This window comes from Phyllostomus discolor, chromosome 13 (assembly GCF_004126475.2).
Source record: "Phyllostomus discolor isolate MPI-MPIP mPhyDis1 chromosome 13, mPhyDis1.pri.v3, whole genome shotgun sequence".
Taxonomy (NCBI): domain Eukaryota; kingdom Metazoa; phylum Chordata; class Mammalia; order Chiroptera; family Phyllostomidae; genus Phyllostomus; species Phyllostomus discolor.
Genome location: NC_040915.2, coordinates 63,835,737 through 63,852,882, shown reverse-complemented (window position 1 = coordinate 63,852,882; position 17,146 = coordinate 63,835,737). Strand labels below are relative to the sequence as shown.

Sequence of the window (17,146 nt, the reverse complement as noted above, 5' to 3'; positions counted from 1 at the left end):
GCCACTAACAAGCACTGGCACCTTTCCCATGAAACTGATTTTAGTTGAGTGGGAGTAGAAAAGCAAGCTTTGCACTAATTCATACTAAACTGTGAATGAATAACAGCCTCCTGGACCCTCCGAGGCAACTGCTTTTGGCAGGGATTGGATCATTTTAAATGGATCTCGGATGAGCAAAGTTTTAGATAACAGGATGACGTAAAGGAAAAAGTAGCAGACCAGATACTCTGGAACAGGAGTGGTCCAGTCTCTCTGAGCCATTTTCTTGCTCTTCAAGGCTTTCTTACTTTTTCTTTCACAGGTTCTCTAGGAGTGTCAAGGCCTCGCAGCATTTCCCAAGGCAGGGCGGATGATGGGGACTCCCTGGGTGAGGCTGGGGGGTTTGCCACCACAGCGGCGTCTCTGTCAGGACAAAGTGCTTGCACTCTGCCATCTTATTCCATCTTCATGAGAGGGCTATGAGCTGGAGACTGTGGCCTGCATTTTACAGCAGAGGAAACTGAGGCTAACGTGAGGTCAGGCAACTTGTCCCACGTCCCCTGGCTAGACAGAGGGGCGGAGAAGCCCCAATCCAGATCCCGCCTCCAGGTGCCGTGTCCCTTCCACAGACTGCACTCTTTCTGTTGGTCAGAGATCCGGTTGTTCCTAAGTCAGCCGGACAGATGGATGCTGCAGGTGGGTCTCTGGCAGAGATAAATGCAAAATTCCCTTAGGGCTTCACGCAGTGCTGGGCACAGTGAGGGTGGCAAGACACGTGAAGGCTGAGTGACTGATGGCAACCCTGAGGTGCAGAGACAACTGGCCAGGTTGCGCCTCCTCACGCCACACGGCCAGGAGCCCACAGGCAGGGCCCATGCTGCAGGGGGTGTGCCGCTGCCCCGCTGCCCTGCTGCCCCTGGAGGCCTGACCGGGCCTGGCGTGTGAGGCTCTAGCGCCGTGGAACCTGCCAGAGTCCCTCAGATACAGGTGGGCTCGGAACCACGTGGGGGACAGCAAGTGTTCGCAGCAGCGTCTCCCAAAAGCCAGAGAGTAGAAACAACCCGCCGTCCGTCAGCCAATGGATGGATAAACCCAGTGTGGTTCACCTGTGCCGTGGAACATCAGTCAGTGGTCAGCCGTGCACCGGAATGAAGCACTGATACACACGTAGTACGAGGTGGATGGGCTATGAATACATTACGCTAAGTGGCAGAAGCTAGTCACAAAATACCGAGTGTTCTACCTATGATTCCATTGCTGTGAAGGATGGGGAACAGGTGCATCCACGGAGACAGAAAGCACATCACTGGTTTCCAGGGGCTGGGGGGCGGGCAGCTAGTAGGCGCAGGGCCTCCCTCAGGGATGACGGGAACATTCTGGAAGCAGACAATGGGGGTGACGGCACGACTTTGAAATATGCTCCACATCTCTGAACTGCACAGTTGAAAAGTGACTTTTATGGAATGTGAATTATATTTCATAAAAAGTCAAGCAGAGAAGACTCCTGGTACTTTTTCGTGATGGCAGCAGCGCTCCCAGGAGGATTGGGAGCCGGGCCTCAGCTCGGCGTGGCCGGGTGGAGAGCACCCGCCTGGAAGACAGGGTGGGCGGACGGCAGCAAGCAGGGGCAGCTGAAGCCCCGCCGGACGCCGACCAGGCCTGTGAAGGTGGCGGGTGAGGAACGCACAGGAACGGGGGAGACCGTGAGGCGGCCTCTCCGCACCGGAAAACCACGGCGGGCATGCAGAGTCCTGCCCCTCTGCCAGCTCCGGGCCCCGTGCCTCAGTGGAAAGCCAGGGACCCTTTGCTTTACCTGCGGGGGAGCCCAGAGGTGCTGTGGTTCTTGGGTCACCAGGGAGGCTGTACGGTCTAGCGGGTAAGAAAGTAGAGCCTTGAGTTACACAGACGTGGGTTCAAGTCCTTCGGGGACTTGGGGCCTGTGTTACCTTCTTTGGGTGTAGTTTTGCTGTTTGTAAAATGTGGGTGACAGCAGTGTCCACTTCCTGTGGGGGCTGCATGGGCCACGAGATGAGGTGGAAGGCTCGAGCCCGGCCCACGCCGTGGTTAGCAAGGGGTGGCTCCTTTGGCGTGGCAGCGGGGGGCTGCCGGGCGAGGTTTCCTCTGAAGGAAACTCTTCCCACACAGAATAGTCTCGTAAAGCCGCTCACGTGCTTGGGTGGCTGCAGCCCAGAGAACTGTCATATTTTGGATGGAAAGGCACAGAATCACCGGGTAGCGCAGGGCAGGGGGAGTCTGGGACTTGGAGTGGGGGACAGGCCAGAAGCTGGAGAGGAAGCGCAGCCTCTCCCTCCACCCTCTGCCAGTCTTTCTCGCCCAGCCTGGGTTTGCTACGGAGCCATTCCTTCCAGCGGGAGCCTAGTCTCTCCCAGCCGAAGTGCTTTAGTGGGAAACCGTCACCGGGTTCTTCAGGGACCCCGAAGCAGAGCAGCTCATGGATGAAACCATCCCATCTCCCTGCAGCCCAACAGCAAGAAGGCTCCGGTTTACTCTCCATCCCAGGAGCACTCTGTCATCTGCATACATTCCTGTGGCTGCTACTGCCACAGAACAGACGACAAGAAGCCTGGGACACAGGACAAAGAGGATCAGAGGACACTGACTTGTGCGCGAGAGGAAGGAGACAGCAGACGAAGCCAGCGTTTACTACAGAAGTTCGAAGTTCGCAGATGGTATGATGCTCCCCATTTCTTCCGTAAACCGTCAGAACCGGTGCCCACGCTGCCCCGAACGCTCGAGACGAGCGGGCTCCTTCGCAGGTGTGCGCAGCAGCTGAGTCACCCGCATACCGGGAAGTCAGCAGGGCTGGCGTCAAACTGGTTTATGCCGGTTACATGTATGGCAGTCACGTAATCAACCGCTCTGCGACCCGGTGAAACGCCAGTGCACAACGAAGGAGTTCCTGTTACTGAACGCGCACACGACAGCACAACCTACGTGGAATGCTTTGAAAAGACCTGACACTCAAATCTGCTTACAAATACCACACAGTGGGGCGAAGAGGGGCAGGTGTCAGGAGGCTGGAATGCACAACAGAAATCCAGGAAGATCCTGCAGCCAGCCAACTTCCCAGATGTCAAAATTCTTATTCCATTTCAAGTAGAGATGGAATTTGTAGATGTTATATTACAGGAGAGCTTTGTGCAAGTAAAATGACAAACTTTAATCAGAAAAAGATCTTGGCCCTATACCAAAAGTTGAGTGAATAAGTGTATGTACATCTTTTAAATTAGAGTAAAACGTGACTTTTTAATGGTTGTTCCTTTCTTCAACCAGCGTTCCCCATCACCCCGGACACAGGTGTGTCGTCTCCGCTGCACTGGAGGTGAGAACACCTGTACATTGGTGTGGCCCTTCCCTCTACCCTCTTTCCTACGACTGCACGGCTGCTACCTGCCCCACACAGCGTCACCGCACGGCGGGGCGGCCCCAGAACAGCAGTCTCGGGGTTGTTCTCCAGACGGCAGTGGGAACAAGGGAGACTTGGAGTGATCATGTGTGTGTGTGGGCGGGGGGGGGCGTCAAGCCACACCCCCCGCTGGCAAATTGGCAACGCCCCCTGGTGTGCTGAGAACACAGAAACAGGCTAACTCCGTCTGACCCAGACCTCCCCACACCCTCCCCCAAACCCTCCCCCAAACCCTCCCCGGGAGCAGCACCCCCGTGTCCTGCTGCCCACAACTCTCTGGGACCCACTGGGGCCCGCAGAAGAGGCACAGGGTGTGCTGCTGGCCTTGCACAATTCGCAGCTGAATCGGAGACGTGAGGTGTGTAGATCTGGCACACGCACCTCCACACGGGACAGGGAAGTAGCCACCTTATGTCAGTGTATCCTCATGGTGAAACCAGCAGGGGTCGCAGGTCAGAAACCCAGGTCAGCCATCCGCTGCTGATTGATTTCCACAAATTTGGGAAAATTAGCCCCAAAACTCACTCCACTGTTCTAGAGAGTGTAGAGGGAACTAATGTTTCTTATGTGAGACTGTGTGTCTGATACGGGCCGTCTCATTTAACTTCCACATCCACGGAGAAGGGGCGTTCTCTCCTCGTTCAAGCAAAGGGCCAGAGCGAGGGCACGGCTGCTGGGCAGGCCTCTGTCCACGTCTGTGTTTGCTCGGCTTCTGAGCCCGGCTCCTGTCCGAAGTGCCCGTCACCAAGAGCCTCTACTGCCTCCTTCCTGAGCTAGTGTTTGGGGCGGGGGGCGGTGGGGGGGGGCCAGCAGCCCTGGCCTCAGAGCACAGCTGGGTCATGCCGCATCCCTACAGTCTGGACTTGTCCCTCCCCTCCGTAAGTTCTGAGTTCTGCCTGAGAGGCCCAGAGGTCTCTCCCTTGTCCCCTGTTCTGCTGCTGTGAGGACGGCACCCACAGTGGAGGACCTCGCCGGGGCTAAGCCCTGTGTTGATAGCACCCATGCTATGTGCCCCCTGAGCTGGAGAGGGTCTGGGGCGGAGGGTGCGGTGGAAAAACCTTACTCGTGCTTTTCACCGAGTCCTCCCCATTGTCCCAGGTCCTTTCGGTGCAGCCCACCTGGGTTCCTCCTTCCCTTCCGCTTTGTGCTCCGAGTACCCCTCTCTCTTCCCCACCTTGACCTCCCTCTGCCACCCGAGTCTGGCTGGAAGGGGATGGGAAGCTGAAAGAAGAGGCCCTGAGCCGCAGACGAGGCTCAGCAGGCAGGGGTGAGAGTGCAGGGCGTGAGCTGAGGTCAGAGAGGAGGTGCAGCGGGAGGGACCCGTCGGGCGAGGCCTCAGGCTCAGGCTGGCGAGCTGCGAGGGGAGCCGTGGGAGGTGGTGGAGGAGGGGCCCACGGTGGGTGAGGGGACTCAGAGCGGGTGCTGGCTTGGATGCCTGGGATCTGGGAACTTCGTCTCGCAGCTGCCTCTCCCTCCCACATCAGCCTTTTCTACCCTTGAAAGTGAGTTTGCAGGTTTGTCCACAGCCATCTTTAAGATTGCATGGGGGTGGGAGGCAAGGAAGGAAGAACAGGGGATTGACACGCACTGAGCACCATTGTGCCAGGGCCTTGGCAGTGATTTCGTTGCTTCATCATCATCTTCACAAGAGGTGGGTGTGGCCGGGTGACAGAGGGAAAGGTGAGGCCCAGGTGTGAGCTCAGGTTTGGCTGCCTCAGGAGCCCAGGTGCTCCCTACCACCCCTCAGCCCCACAGCCACACCCCCCTCACCACAGGGCTGGAGGCCGCTCTAGATCCGTGGTGGGGAGGGGAGGGGCTGGGCTGCCCGCTGCCCTTGGGCACAGCAGGCCAGGGCACAGAGAGGACCCTAACTCAGGAGCTCTGCTTCCCACTGCGGGGGCCTGGGCATGGGCCCTGGGCCACGGAGCCCATCGGAGCCCATGGGTTCCCCAGCAGTGGGGGAACTAGAGCAGGCAGGGGCCCTGGGCGTCCCCGCCGGGAGCTCGAGCTCCTCCGCCAGGGTTGCTCCCAGAGGCCTGAGGCCGGCCCTGGCCCTGGCCCCTTGGCTTCACCCCTTGGCCCTGGAAGTCGTTCCAAGCTCTTCTCCTCATCTTAACCCTCAGCTCTGCAGCCCCTTCTCTCCAAATTAGGTTGCTGTGTGTCCCCTGGGGGTGTTTTCAAGAGGTACACCCTCAGCCAATGTCCGGTGGCCCCAAGCCCCTGGAGTGGGGGATACATGTGGGGACACGCAGAGGTCCGGCCACAGAGATTCCCACACAGTGGTTCTTCCTGTCCACCCGGCACACTGCATTCCCGAGGTGGGGTCCCCAAGGTCACACGTCTGAGAGCCGCCTCCTCAGCCTGGGCCCTGTGGCTTTGGGAGGCACTCCCGTTTCCCATGAGGGACTGTGCCGTGACTGACGGACGGATGGACTGATTCCCAGAGCCATTCGACTGAGGAGGAGCTTCCTTACTTGTGGTTCTTCCCACACTGCACAGGCCAGCTTATGTCTACAGTCATGGTCCAGAGTTTGGCGTTTGTCTGGTGTCTGTACCTACGTCCTGCCGGGCCAGGACATAGGCCATGAGCTTCCAGACTTCTGGGCGCTCACCTGCATTCTGTGGTCCAGAGACTCTGCCTCCCTATCCACGTGCATACAAGCACACACACACACACACACACGCATACACGCACACACAGAGTCAGCCCAGGCACTCACTGGCCTTCATTTATTGCAACGGCTCTTGGACGGCGCCGGAGACTGAAGTCGTTGAAGTGATGCTTGATGCTCAGCCGACGGCCTGCTACTGCAAGAACCCTGCAAACGCAGCTCCCGTCTCGCTGGCGCACACAGCAGGCCCCTTATAAACCTCACGTTTAAACCTCAGGCTCTGCCTCCATGTCACAGAAGTAGCCACAGAGGCTTATGGAAACATTTGCTGTGCCTCCCGGAGCTGAGCTGGTTCAGAGAGGAAGCAGGGACCCCCCCCCCCCAGAGTCGACGGTCTCAACCAGGGCTCCCCTTCCCTGAGCCTCATGGGGGGCTCTGGGCAGAAGGAAAGGGACACACATGCTCTGTGTCCCCAGTAGTGGGGACTCTGGGAGACAGAGGGGTGGAGAGTGAACATTTTCTTCCTCACGAGAAGGGTGGGGGCCAGCACACTGCTGCGGAAGGAGGGTGCATGAGCAGGAAGCGCAGCCGGCCCCACGGAATCGCAGGCCACTCATGAAACAGTTTCACCCACCGGCCCAGTGCTCAGGGCTCTTCAGAATATGTCCGCCCCACTCCTTCTTTGACGTCACCCCCCACACACACTTTTTTTTTGCGGTGGCAGCAGCAAGCACTGGAGATAGCCTCCCAACTTCCGGTCCCACAGGACCCTCCCCTGTGGCCTGGCCTCTGGAAGGTGACATCTCCATCCGAGAGCCTCTCTCCGAGGCCGGGCCAGAGGGTGACAGTGCAGCCTGGCGCCCCCAGCACACACACACTCCACTCACCATGAGATGCTGGAAGAGCCAAGAACGCATGATATTGGTGGCATGCTTCGGCAAGACTCCACGTTTGTTCTTGGACTTCTTATCCTCATTGTCCAGGAGGGAAGTGAGGTCAAGGTTAACCTTCAGGGCACGTGGAGGAAAAGTCAGCATCAGCAGCCTGGCGCCCAGCAGCTAGGGGCCTGTTGTCATAGCGATGGCAGGCTCTTGCTGCCAATCCCCTTCCCAACTCATTCTAGGGCCCCAGGGGGTCATCTTTCCCCTCACCTCCCACGGGCTGAGGAGGCAGGGGCATCGGGAGGGAGGGAATGAGAGAGGAGGAGGAGGAGGCAGAGCCATGCACAGAAGACGAGAGAGACGGATTTGCCACAAACTGCCCAATAGTTAGCATTTCTGGAGGCGCTGACAGTGTGCAAAGCGACTTCCATGACCAGGGGAGCCCTCAGGCAGCCTGTGGGTTGGTAGGGCTGTGCGCAGTTGCTCATGTTAATCTCCCTTCTGTGGACAAGAACTCGGGGGCTCAGAGGTTGGGCGACTTGTCCACAGGGACAGAGCTACTGTCAGATCTCAGGCCTCTGGCCTCAGAGCCTCGCGCTCTCCCCTGTGCCCCACTTCTGCGCATGCTCTGCCTCACTGAGCTCCAGAGGAGCTCCAGGGGGAGGCCAGAATAGGAAGAGCCTTTCATGTCACTCGGGAGGCAGCAGAATCCCAGGAGCTGGTAAAACCCCTCCAACACCCAGCTTCTTACCTGTAAAGTGGGGGTGAGGCTCTCAGAAGAGTAATGCGGACTGTGTGAGAGTGACTTGTGAGCAGATGGTATGTGGCTGCCCTCCCCCTCCCCCAGGCAGACGAGCACACACTTGTTCACACTCACCTGTGTGTTCTGGATCTGGATGGCTCCCTGGGGGATTGCTTGGGTGACCACCTGACCCTGGGAGGTTACCATGGTAACTGGCTGGTATAAGGCTCCACCTGAGGAGACAACCAGGTTTTGTGTGCCCTGTCATGGGGGCATTCATACGTAAACGCTTTCTGCTCTGGAGACATTCAGCCCCTGTGGGAAGGGGGGGATGGGGGGATGGAGGTGGCATGTATTGTGGGAGGGACAATAGCCTTGCTTGGCCTCCAAGGGGCTAACACTGTGACCCAAATCACAGTCAAGTCCTGGTGCTAACCATTGACGAACTTACAGAACACTTTAGGTAAGAAACCCAGCGGGCAGCCCTGCCCCCCCTTCCCTTCCCAGGGGCATCCCCACAATCCCCTGCACCAACCTGACACCACTTGTGAGTTGACAGTTGTCATGGCGATGTTGCTCTGCTGGAGCGCAGAGGCTGGGACCACAATGCCCTGGGGGTTACTGGAGACTCCAGACATGGAATTGGGAGAGTTCTGCAGGAGGTCCTGGAAGCGAGGGAGGGTGGCTTGATGTTGCCACAGCCCGATTCCTCCTCTCCCCTTCCTCCTTCCTCCTGCCTGCCTTCCCTCCTCCCTGTCCCTGCCCAGACCCAAATCCGAACGGCTGTTCTCAGCTTCTAGAAAGACTGAATAAGAAGGTCCCATATTAAAAACCAACCAACCAAGCAACCAACCAACCAACGACAGTCACCCATTGAGCCATTCCATCCCCTGCGGGCCTGAGCCATAAATCAGCCCTGGACCTCAAGTGGTCCCCACTTGGCCTCACTTTGGAATTTACACTGTTGATGCCCAGGTCCAACCCCAGAGATTCTAATTTGCATAGGCATGGGGGTGGCTCAGGTTTTGGGGTTTTAAAGGTTCCCAGGTGGTACCAATGTGCAGCGGGGCTGAGCCCAGGCTTCACCTGCCAGCACCACCACCCTGCACACTCAGTCGGCTCCCGGAGCCCCACCCCCGGCCCCGCTCACTTCTGCGTGCGTCCAAGTCCCAGCACTTACTGCACCAAGTCCACATACAAAGTGGCCTCTCAGCTTTTACCTTTGTCTCCTTAGCACCTGGTGGCTGCTAACATACTTGTTAAATAATAACTAAAAATGGCCACCCAGACCCCTGCATGACTGTCTTCGAGGGGCATCTCTCATGAGCTGCAACCACGTCACTGGTTCCTTCCTCAGCCTCAGGCCCCCGACACAGACCCCACGGCAGGCCGAGTCCCTTCGCTCCACGCCGTCAGCCTGCCAGCCCCATTTCCCAGTGTGCAGTCTTGCAGTTAGTTTCTGCAGTAGCCAAAACAGCTAAGAAGACCCTTCCCCCAGCACCTCTACCTCTGCCCCAGCACCCTGCTCCCCTCATGGCCATTTAGCAGCTGGGTAAGGAGGCGCTAGACTTGATGCTGAGGAACTGCGGCCGGAGGGGAAGGAGGCTGGGCCACAGGCCATAAGAAGGGGCCGTGAGCCCTCCAGGCTTGGTGGCTGGGCACTAAAGGAGTTTGTAAGGAAGAAACGGGGGTGGGGGAACCATGAGAGGTTGAGGTCTCCAGGCTTTATTTGCAGAAAGTGAGGTGGACAGTGAATGAGATGTGGTGGAAGGAGCTGCAGAAGACCTGCTGGGGTCTCTCAGCTCCTCCAAACACAGGGTGTGACCCCAATGTCCACTGGCCACTGGGCGTGACACCCTAATGCTCAAAGCTTGGGTTTCTTTAGTATGTGTGGAAGGGTTTGGACAGGCACGCTGTCAAGGAAAAAGACCAAATAAGGAAGGAGACGACCCCAGCTTCCTAGTTTTTGTTCTAGGACTGGCGGAAGCCTGGGCCTTCCTCCTCCAGGGGCGGTCTTGAGTGTGGGGTGGGGAGAAACATGTGTTTGCAGGAAACCTTCAGCCAACGACTGCACACCAGCAGTAAGACACGGGAAAAGTGGCAAAGGCCCAGGGGACAGCCATGGCGGGTGCCTCCCAGACCTGGGGACCTGGGAAACTACAGAGCCCCTCAGGAAGTGGGGCCAGCCCAGGGAACCCCTGGGCATCTCCTCCAGAGCTGCCATTTGTGCCCTCCTGGTCTGGGCCTGGCCCCAGAGCTAGAGATGCAGCCCCCCCAAAACAGGGGTCACTGTCCCTCCTCCCCCCGTCCACGCCTGGCAGGGCCTGTCGTCTGAGGCCTCGCTTCTATTCTGGGCTCCCCTCTGCTGCTGTGGCCGTGAGGAAGGGGCGGGCAGCTCTTGTTCCACCCCCGTCCCCCTTTCTGGGACTTGGGGAGCTCCTCCCAGCCAGTGAGGTTTATCCTTTGAGCAGAACTCTCGGCGTTCCTGCTCACGCACTGAGAGTCCAATACTGAGTCTGACCTGCAGAGGCCTAGCAACCGGCAGGGCCCTTATGAGCCACATATTCCAACTTCCTGAAGTCAAATAAGGAGCCGAGGTTTAGAAACCCAAGTGCCTTGCTCGCTATGGCAGCTGGTTAGAAGCCATAGGACTTCACAGCCCTCCTTCACCCACAGCTGCTGAACCTTGTGCCGAGAACTGGGCTGCAAGGCGCCCTTGAGTCACAGGGCTTCAATAAACACTTAGTGAAAGCCAGTGGACAGGGAACCCAGACCCAGGAGCACAAAGGCAGCATGGGCGCCCTGGGCAAAGACGATGGGAACCAGCACCTGAGGGCCCTTCCGTCTCCTTGAGCAGAGAGTGTGCTGGCCTCCAACAGCCGGAAAGCCCGAACCTCTGCCTGTGCGTCTGCTTCAAGGTTAAGCTCCTCTCGCCCACGTCCCAGACAACGGTTCTTACAGGGTGTGAGCAGCACGGGCGTCATTTGAAGCTGAGCTGACCTTGGAAGGTCAGTTTCAGTGAGGAGGCGGCCCCTCCATGCACGCACCCTGAAACTGAGGGCAATGACTTTCCAATGTGCTCTTGCTTGGACTCAGCCATGCCATGGTGACGCTCCGTGGGGAAGGATATGGGGGGAGTTCCAGCATCACAAGTTATCCCAGATTTTCCTGCCCACTGCAAACTACCCAACAATGTTAGCAAGATACAAAGTTGATAAGATAAACACAAGACGTACGCCCTGGGACCCAACCAGCATGCACTTCACTACGCAGGGGCGAAAGGCTGACCGTCACCCTCAGCTATCACCTCATCCATTTGTTCCGACCCTGGCTGGTCCTCAGCCTTGCGGCCTGGCCCGCCTCCATGCCAGCTCGCCCTGTTTGTGTGACTAAGTGCATTGCGTGTATTGGATCAGATGTTTTTCTTTCCCCCTGCTCTGGGCCGCTGCTGGGAGGTGCTGAGGGGCAGCCAAGCTCTGTCTGCAAAGGGTTGGAATGGAGACCTGCAGGTGGAGAGCTGGGGCAGGGCCGGCCACAGCTTGGCTGGGCAGAAGAAAGAAGCAGAACCTTGGCATCCCTGAGGACTGGGGAAATGATATTCACTCCTCACATTTGTAAATACGGGCTGACAGGCAAACCTGCCTGGGCCCTGTGGTGTTTGCGAAGACACAGGCTCAGAGCCATGGAGTCGGGCCCTCGCAATCTGCATTTTCACTGACCCCCCCTCAGGTGGTCCCAAAGAGTGGATGGGCTGGGGAACTCCCTATTCATCGCGCACACCAAATATTAGAGGGCTTGCTTTCCCCACGCTATTTCACTTTCCTCTCCCACCACTTGCTATTGCCTGAAGAGGAGCTGAGTTCCAGAGAATGGAGGTTATTTCCTAGAGTCAAGTAGCTGTGCCTCGAACCCAGGTCTCTTGGTTCTGAGTGTAGCACCACAGCTCACATCGAGAGACATGCTTTGGGGTCAGACAGCCAGGCCCCTGCATGAGCACAGGGACTGGCACCCTTAGGCACTCAGTGAATCACTTCCCACTTCCTCTGGCTAAAGTCACTCAGCTGGGAAGTGACACAGCCGTGCTCGACCCCGGTCCCGGGAATCCCAGCGCTGCTTGGGCTCTTTCCTGAGTCACAGAAGAGATTCCTCTGGGGCTGCACACCTAGCCACATGCCCTGCCACATGCCCCCTCATTCCTGCCTCCCTGCCTGAGACGTTCTGGGACCACACGTGTACCCTGAAAGTTGAAGCCGTAGCACCTGACCGGCTCCGGGGCTGGACTTTGCAGCTACTTCAGACCGACTCTCTGTCTCTGTGGGGACCACAGTGCTCTGAACCTCTGGGAACGGTCTCAGGTCTTTCTGAGGAGGGAGCCACTGTGGCAGCTGTGGGAGGCCTTGGGGGAGAAACTGCTGGCCAAGCACACGGAGTTACTGTCTTCTCCCCAGCCTCCTTTCTGGCTTGTGGAACCAGGTGGAGGCTGCTCCGTCTAGACCCTAATAGAGAGCTGCCTCCTCAGCACCCGTAACAAGGGATGGAGCACATTTGGGACCGTTCCAGTGACATGTTTCAGCCTCCAGTCCCATGTCTCTGCTTGAATTGTGCAGACACCAGGGGCTGAAACCTGCATATCTAGCTCAGGAGCTCCTCATCTGGTCCCACTGCGAACCGGTACTGTGTCCCCAAGCCTTGGGAGATGGCTGGGAGCCAGCGGACCCTGGGCATCCTCCTGGCTTCGGTGGTGGGGCCATCCCACCAGACTGGGGAGTGTGCGGCCTCCTACTTTCTAGCAGTGAGGTTTTCTGGTAGGAAACAGGCCAAAAAACTGAAGACTGTCACGGTTTCTCCGGGATGGTGTCTCCTGGGGCACAGACCCGGTGTCTCAGGAGTCAGGGGAAAGCTGGCTGCCCCCCGCTGCCCTGGAAGCCTGCCTTGCCCCACTGCTTGGGTGCAGGTTCCCCGAGACACCGAGAGCCTCACAGGAGGGGAGAGGATCAAAAAATGGAGGAGAGCTTGCATCCCTGGACTGCGCCCATGAACCAGCTGCCAGGCCCTCGCTGCCTGGGCAGAGTCACTCCTGCTAGGTGGGCCACAGCCGTCACTGGGTGAGTTTTCCTCCAAATCTCATCTTTGGGACTGCCCCCACCCTGCCCCCGCAAAAAAAGACTGGTTTGAAAGGAAGACCTGACTGAGAAAAAGTGAAAGGCTCGGCTTGCCTTTGGGAGCCGAGGTGGTGGGGGTGGGTGGGGAGCGCAGGTAAACTTGGGGGCGGGGGCTGGGCTGCAGTCAGCCTGGAGGGGCCGTGTCCGACCGGCCAGCCACAGGTCTTCACAGTTAACACGGAAAGAGCTTGCGCCGCCTGGGAAGGTTTGATTCCCACTAACGGAAGGAATTTTTGGAATAACCCCTGAAAGGAGGAAGAAATGAGGAGTGGAAAGAACTGATAGAAAAGTTTTCCTTTTAAGTTGTTTTGGAACGCTGGGATTTTTGTCTTACCAGGAGGCCTGTGAAATGGGGGGATAAACTGGATGACTTGCACAGGTCCTTCCACCTGCAGATTTTTAAAAAACCAATGCCATTCCCTATGGTTTACTGGGTGCCTGGGTGGGAGGGGAGTGGGTTGAGGGAATGGGGGCCAACGGAAAGCCCGGCGGGGCCCCAGCTGTCTGCCATGCACACACCCGGCCACTAGGCGTCTCTGCTGATCCACCAGCTCCACACGGCTCCCCAAAGCCTCCCCATTCTGCACCCCCCACAGCCTCTCCCGGAAGGGCAGGCTCGTTCTCGGACTTGCCAGAGCTGGGGTGTGGGGAGATGACCCAGAGTGCCTCACTGCCGCCGGAAAGCTTGTATTGACAGACCCCGGCGTGCCCTCGGCCCACCCTCTTGACTAATGCGTCGTGGAGGCCCGAAGTACTGGTGTACAGCACAATGTGTCTTCTTAGCGTGTGACTTGTTTCTCTAGCTTGGATGCAGGTTTTCTGGCTGCAGGGTTCTCGAGGGAAGAAGGGTCTGTGTTTGAACTCCCCCGGGCTGCCTAGCATGGTGTTGGGCACGTGGGGCATGTGGTAGATGCTTGATAAATATGTGGCAGACTTGGGTTTGGGCCTGAGATGGGGTGAGGGCATGCCTCCTGGGTGTGGGGAGGTCACCGCTGTCCCCAGGCACAACTTCCTGGCACTGTCGCCTCATTCTGGCAGTGCCAGCGTCCTGTCTCAGGCTGGGGAAAGCTGGGTTTCCAAACTCAGGGAAGCCAACTGCATGTAAACAGCCGCCTAATCCTGTGCTTATTCCACTCCTGCTGGGGGCTTTAGTCTCAGGGGAAAGGCGCTCCGGCCTGTGGGGACGGGAGCAGCTGCAGCTCTTAAGGAACATTCCTTCACGGAAGGGGAGACCTGCTCAGGTTTCGCTGGGCTGGCTAGAAGGCTGTCTTCTTGGTCTCCTGGCCGCCTGTGCTGGGGGCTGGGGGCTGGGGGCTGGCAGGGGGAGAGCTTAAGTGTCTAGGACGGGATTTAGGTAGGGGAGCTCCTGGGACTCAGTTTCCCATCGCTGTGGTCTGGGGGCATCCTCTTTCCATTCTAGTGGTGCTCCCGCAGGAAGGCCACCTTCTCCTGCTTGTGCCCCGCAGGAAGACACCCGGCCAGATCCTCAGGGTCCTCGGCCACTGGGTGGAACTTTTGGGGGCCTGGCTGAGGTCATTGCCCCCCACTTCCTTGGCCTCCTGTTAATCTTGAAGATGCGAACTCTTTGTGTAGGTCAATAGGCAAGTCCACCTTCTTCAAGGAGGAATGGACTGATGAGTTCCCTATTTTTTTAGGGAGTAAGTAACACAGCTGGAGAGTTACACCTGGGTGGCCGGGCCCAGAATCTCAGAATTGTGTTCATTTTGTACTTCTCTTCTCCCTACCCTCAACAGATTAGCAAATCCAGATTCTTGCCTCCTAATAATCGGGTTCTTTCTCTCTAGTCTCTAAAGCCTCGGGCTACAGCTAGTGGGGTCGTCCCTCCTTATCCAGGTCCCAGGACTCCTGGCTATCCTCCCTGAGTGTCACAAAGAAAGTGAAAGGACTTATTATGATAAGCAGAACGTCGACTCGGGAGAAACCCATCCAGACTCTGCGGCTTATTAGGTGCGTGACTGAGCAAGCCCGTGCCTTAGCTTCCCTGAGCTTCCCTCCCATTGGGTGCAAAATGTAGAAAAGAACGTGCCCCTCGCAGCCTCTGTGCGAGGAGTAAGAAAGATGACGCAGGTAAAGCACCTGGTACCTCCAATGCCCGAGACAGCAGGGGTCCAGGAGCTGCTGACGTTCTCCCCTTCTCTGCCAGGTCTCCCAGAGCAGTACGAGAGGCGGCTGGCTAAGCAACTCCTTCATCTCCATCGTGTCTCCTGCCTCCACCCCACTGCCGGCACTCTCCCCTCCCTTCACAACCGTTGGTGATGGGACATCACTGTTGGCTTCAAAGCACAACCCTCCCCCCAAATTTGGCTGCAAGACCCTCTGTCATTCTATTTGCAGGCTGCAGCCATTTTCACGTGGCTGGAACTGGGCAGGCTTAGTAGGTGCTCGAGTAGGTGCACGAATGACTGCTCCTACTCTCCAGGGGCTCTAAAAGGCTGCCTCTGTTCCTTCCCTCTCCCAGATTTCTCTCTATCCTGGGAACACTCACCTCCAGGGGTCACAGACAGTCTCCCATCAAAAAAGCCTGCCTGAAATGCTCCCTCCCCCGGAAGTTCTCCCAAGGCTGGTGGCCTGCAACTTCTCTGGTCATAACTTGCCTGGTCACTGTGGGCAAAGCCTTCTCGCCGCCTCTCTAGCCCACACTGAGGTTTGCTCGTTCTGTCTTTGCAGGAACAGACCTGGCCGGCGTGAGGGTGGGCAGGCTGTGCCTGGGCGTTCCCCGGGGAAGGAAGGATGCTGAGTGGTGGCCGGGGAACCTCAAACCACACAAGTGGTTTGCTCCATCCAGACCCCTTCCTGCAGCTCCTGCAGTCTCTTTGGAGGCTCTTTCCGGGCCCTTCCTCGGTACGCCCCTGACCCCGAGCCTTCTGGGGCTCACGTCATCCACCTCCTCGGTTGTGGCTCATAGCCCCTCTCCCTGAGACGGGAAGCCTGTCCTGCTCAATTCACTTGTGTTCTCATAGGACCCAGCATGGCGCACACCAGCAGTGCCCTGCAAACGCTTGGCCACTGCATGAGAACTGTGGCTCAGCCCAGTTGGCTGGCACGGAGCTGGGGTTTAAATCTCCATGGAGACAGAGGGATGGATTTCAGGTCAAATTAATACTTGGGCGAGGTGGGAGTTAGATTCTCACTAGTGGAATCGTTTTGCTTGTGTCCTCGAGACAAAGACAGGAGGACACCAAGTGGGAGTCCCACCTGAGCCTTCCACCAAGGAGCTGCCCCTGCAAGAAGCCTGGGCCCCGAGGGGTCAGCAGGCCGGGCGTCATTAGGCGCAGGCCAGACAGGATGCTTGCCCAGGGATGTGGGGAGGGAGAATGGGCTGTGGCCAGAGTCCTTGAAACTGTGCTTCAGCTCCCCAGCCCGGCAGAAGCAGTCTCCCTCGCTCCTCATCCCCATTGTGCCCACAAAGAGAAAGCTCACGCACAGAAACGGAAGACTAAGCAGGGCCAGGCCCTGACCCCATAGCGCTGGGTGGGGACACGGTATGATATCTTAGGTGACGGTGCAGGGGACTCATTGGAATTAAAGAACATCTACTTTGCAACACGGAGCTGAGTGATTAGTACACGGGGAAAACCATGAGCCAGCAGTTTGCAACAAAGCTGGCCGGCTGCTGGGACGCTGGTCCCGAGGCTCAGGTTCCAGAGCGGACACGCCTCCCCAGGCCAGGCTGGAGCTCAGTGCCGCTATTTCAGGCTGGGGGGAGGGAGACTCAAGCATGGCGAACATGAAAGCACAGGCATGCACATGCATCGACATACATGCACATATGTGCTGGACACTCTTTTCCTCTCTCCTCCCCATGCAGGCTCCTGCTCCCTGATCTTGAGGCCCGCCTCCTGCACTGGAAATCTCCCAGGAGGCCCAGGTCTCTCCTTCCTTGGAAGGCCCATGCCAGCCACAGCCTACCTCAGGGACCCGGGACGTGGCTGGGGACAGCCTACTGGCCTCCACCCCCTCTGCACACCTCTGACTTTGCACAGGCCCACGTCCTTCACCTCGGGGTCGCTGCCCGTCCTCCTCCCATCTTTTCTGCCTGTTTTCCTCCACCTCACTTCCCTGTTCCAGTCTGAGTCTCTTCCCCATGTCGTCACCCTTTTCTCCCAATCCTCCAGTTCCTTCAGCTCCTCCGGTCCCTCCAAGCCTTCCTCTTGAGTAAGCCCCTCAACACCTGTCTTTCTTTCTCTCCCCTTTTCCTTTCTTCTGTTTCTTCTCTCTCCTCTGGCTTCCTCTTGCCTCTCCGTCTCCATCTTTCTCATCATACGACCTCTTTTGACAGATATTTACTGGCCGGCTCTTACGCACAAGGCTTGTGATGGCCG

General features: G+C 57.8%; 1 protein-coding gene across 3 annotated transcripts in view; it reads right to left on the bottom strand.

The window, feature by feature from the left end:
- The window catches only part of PKNOX2 (PBX/knotted 1 homeobox 2), a 241,786-nt gene that overhangs the window by 13,518 nt on the left and 211,122 nt on the right, over positions 1-17,146 (bottom strand). For all 3 annotated transcript variants that reach the window (XM_036014674.1, XM_028527641.2, XM_036014675.1), the window contains 3 exons: positions 8,177-8,306; positions 7,777-7,874; positions 6,906-7,025 (listed from right to left, as the gene is read on the bottom strand). In XM_036014674.1, the coding sequence (XP_035870567.1) occupies positions 6,906-7,025; positions 7,777-7,874; positions 8,177-8,306 (348 nt within the window). The remainder of the gene's footprint in view (positions 1-6,905; positions 7,026-7,776; positions 7,875-8,176; positions 8,307-17,146) is intronic.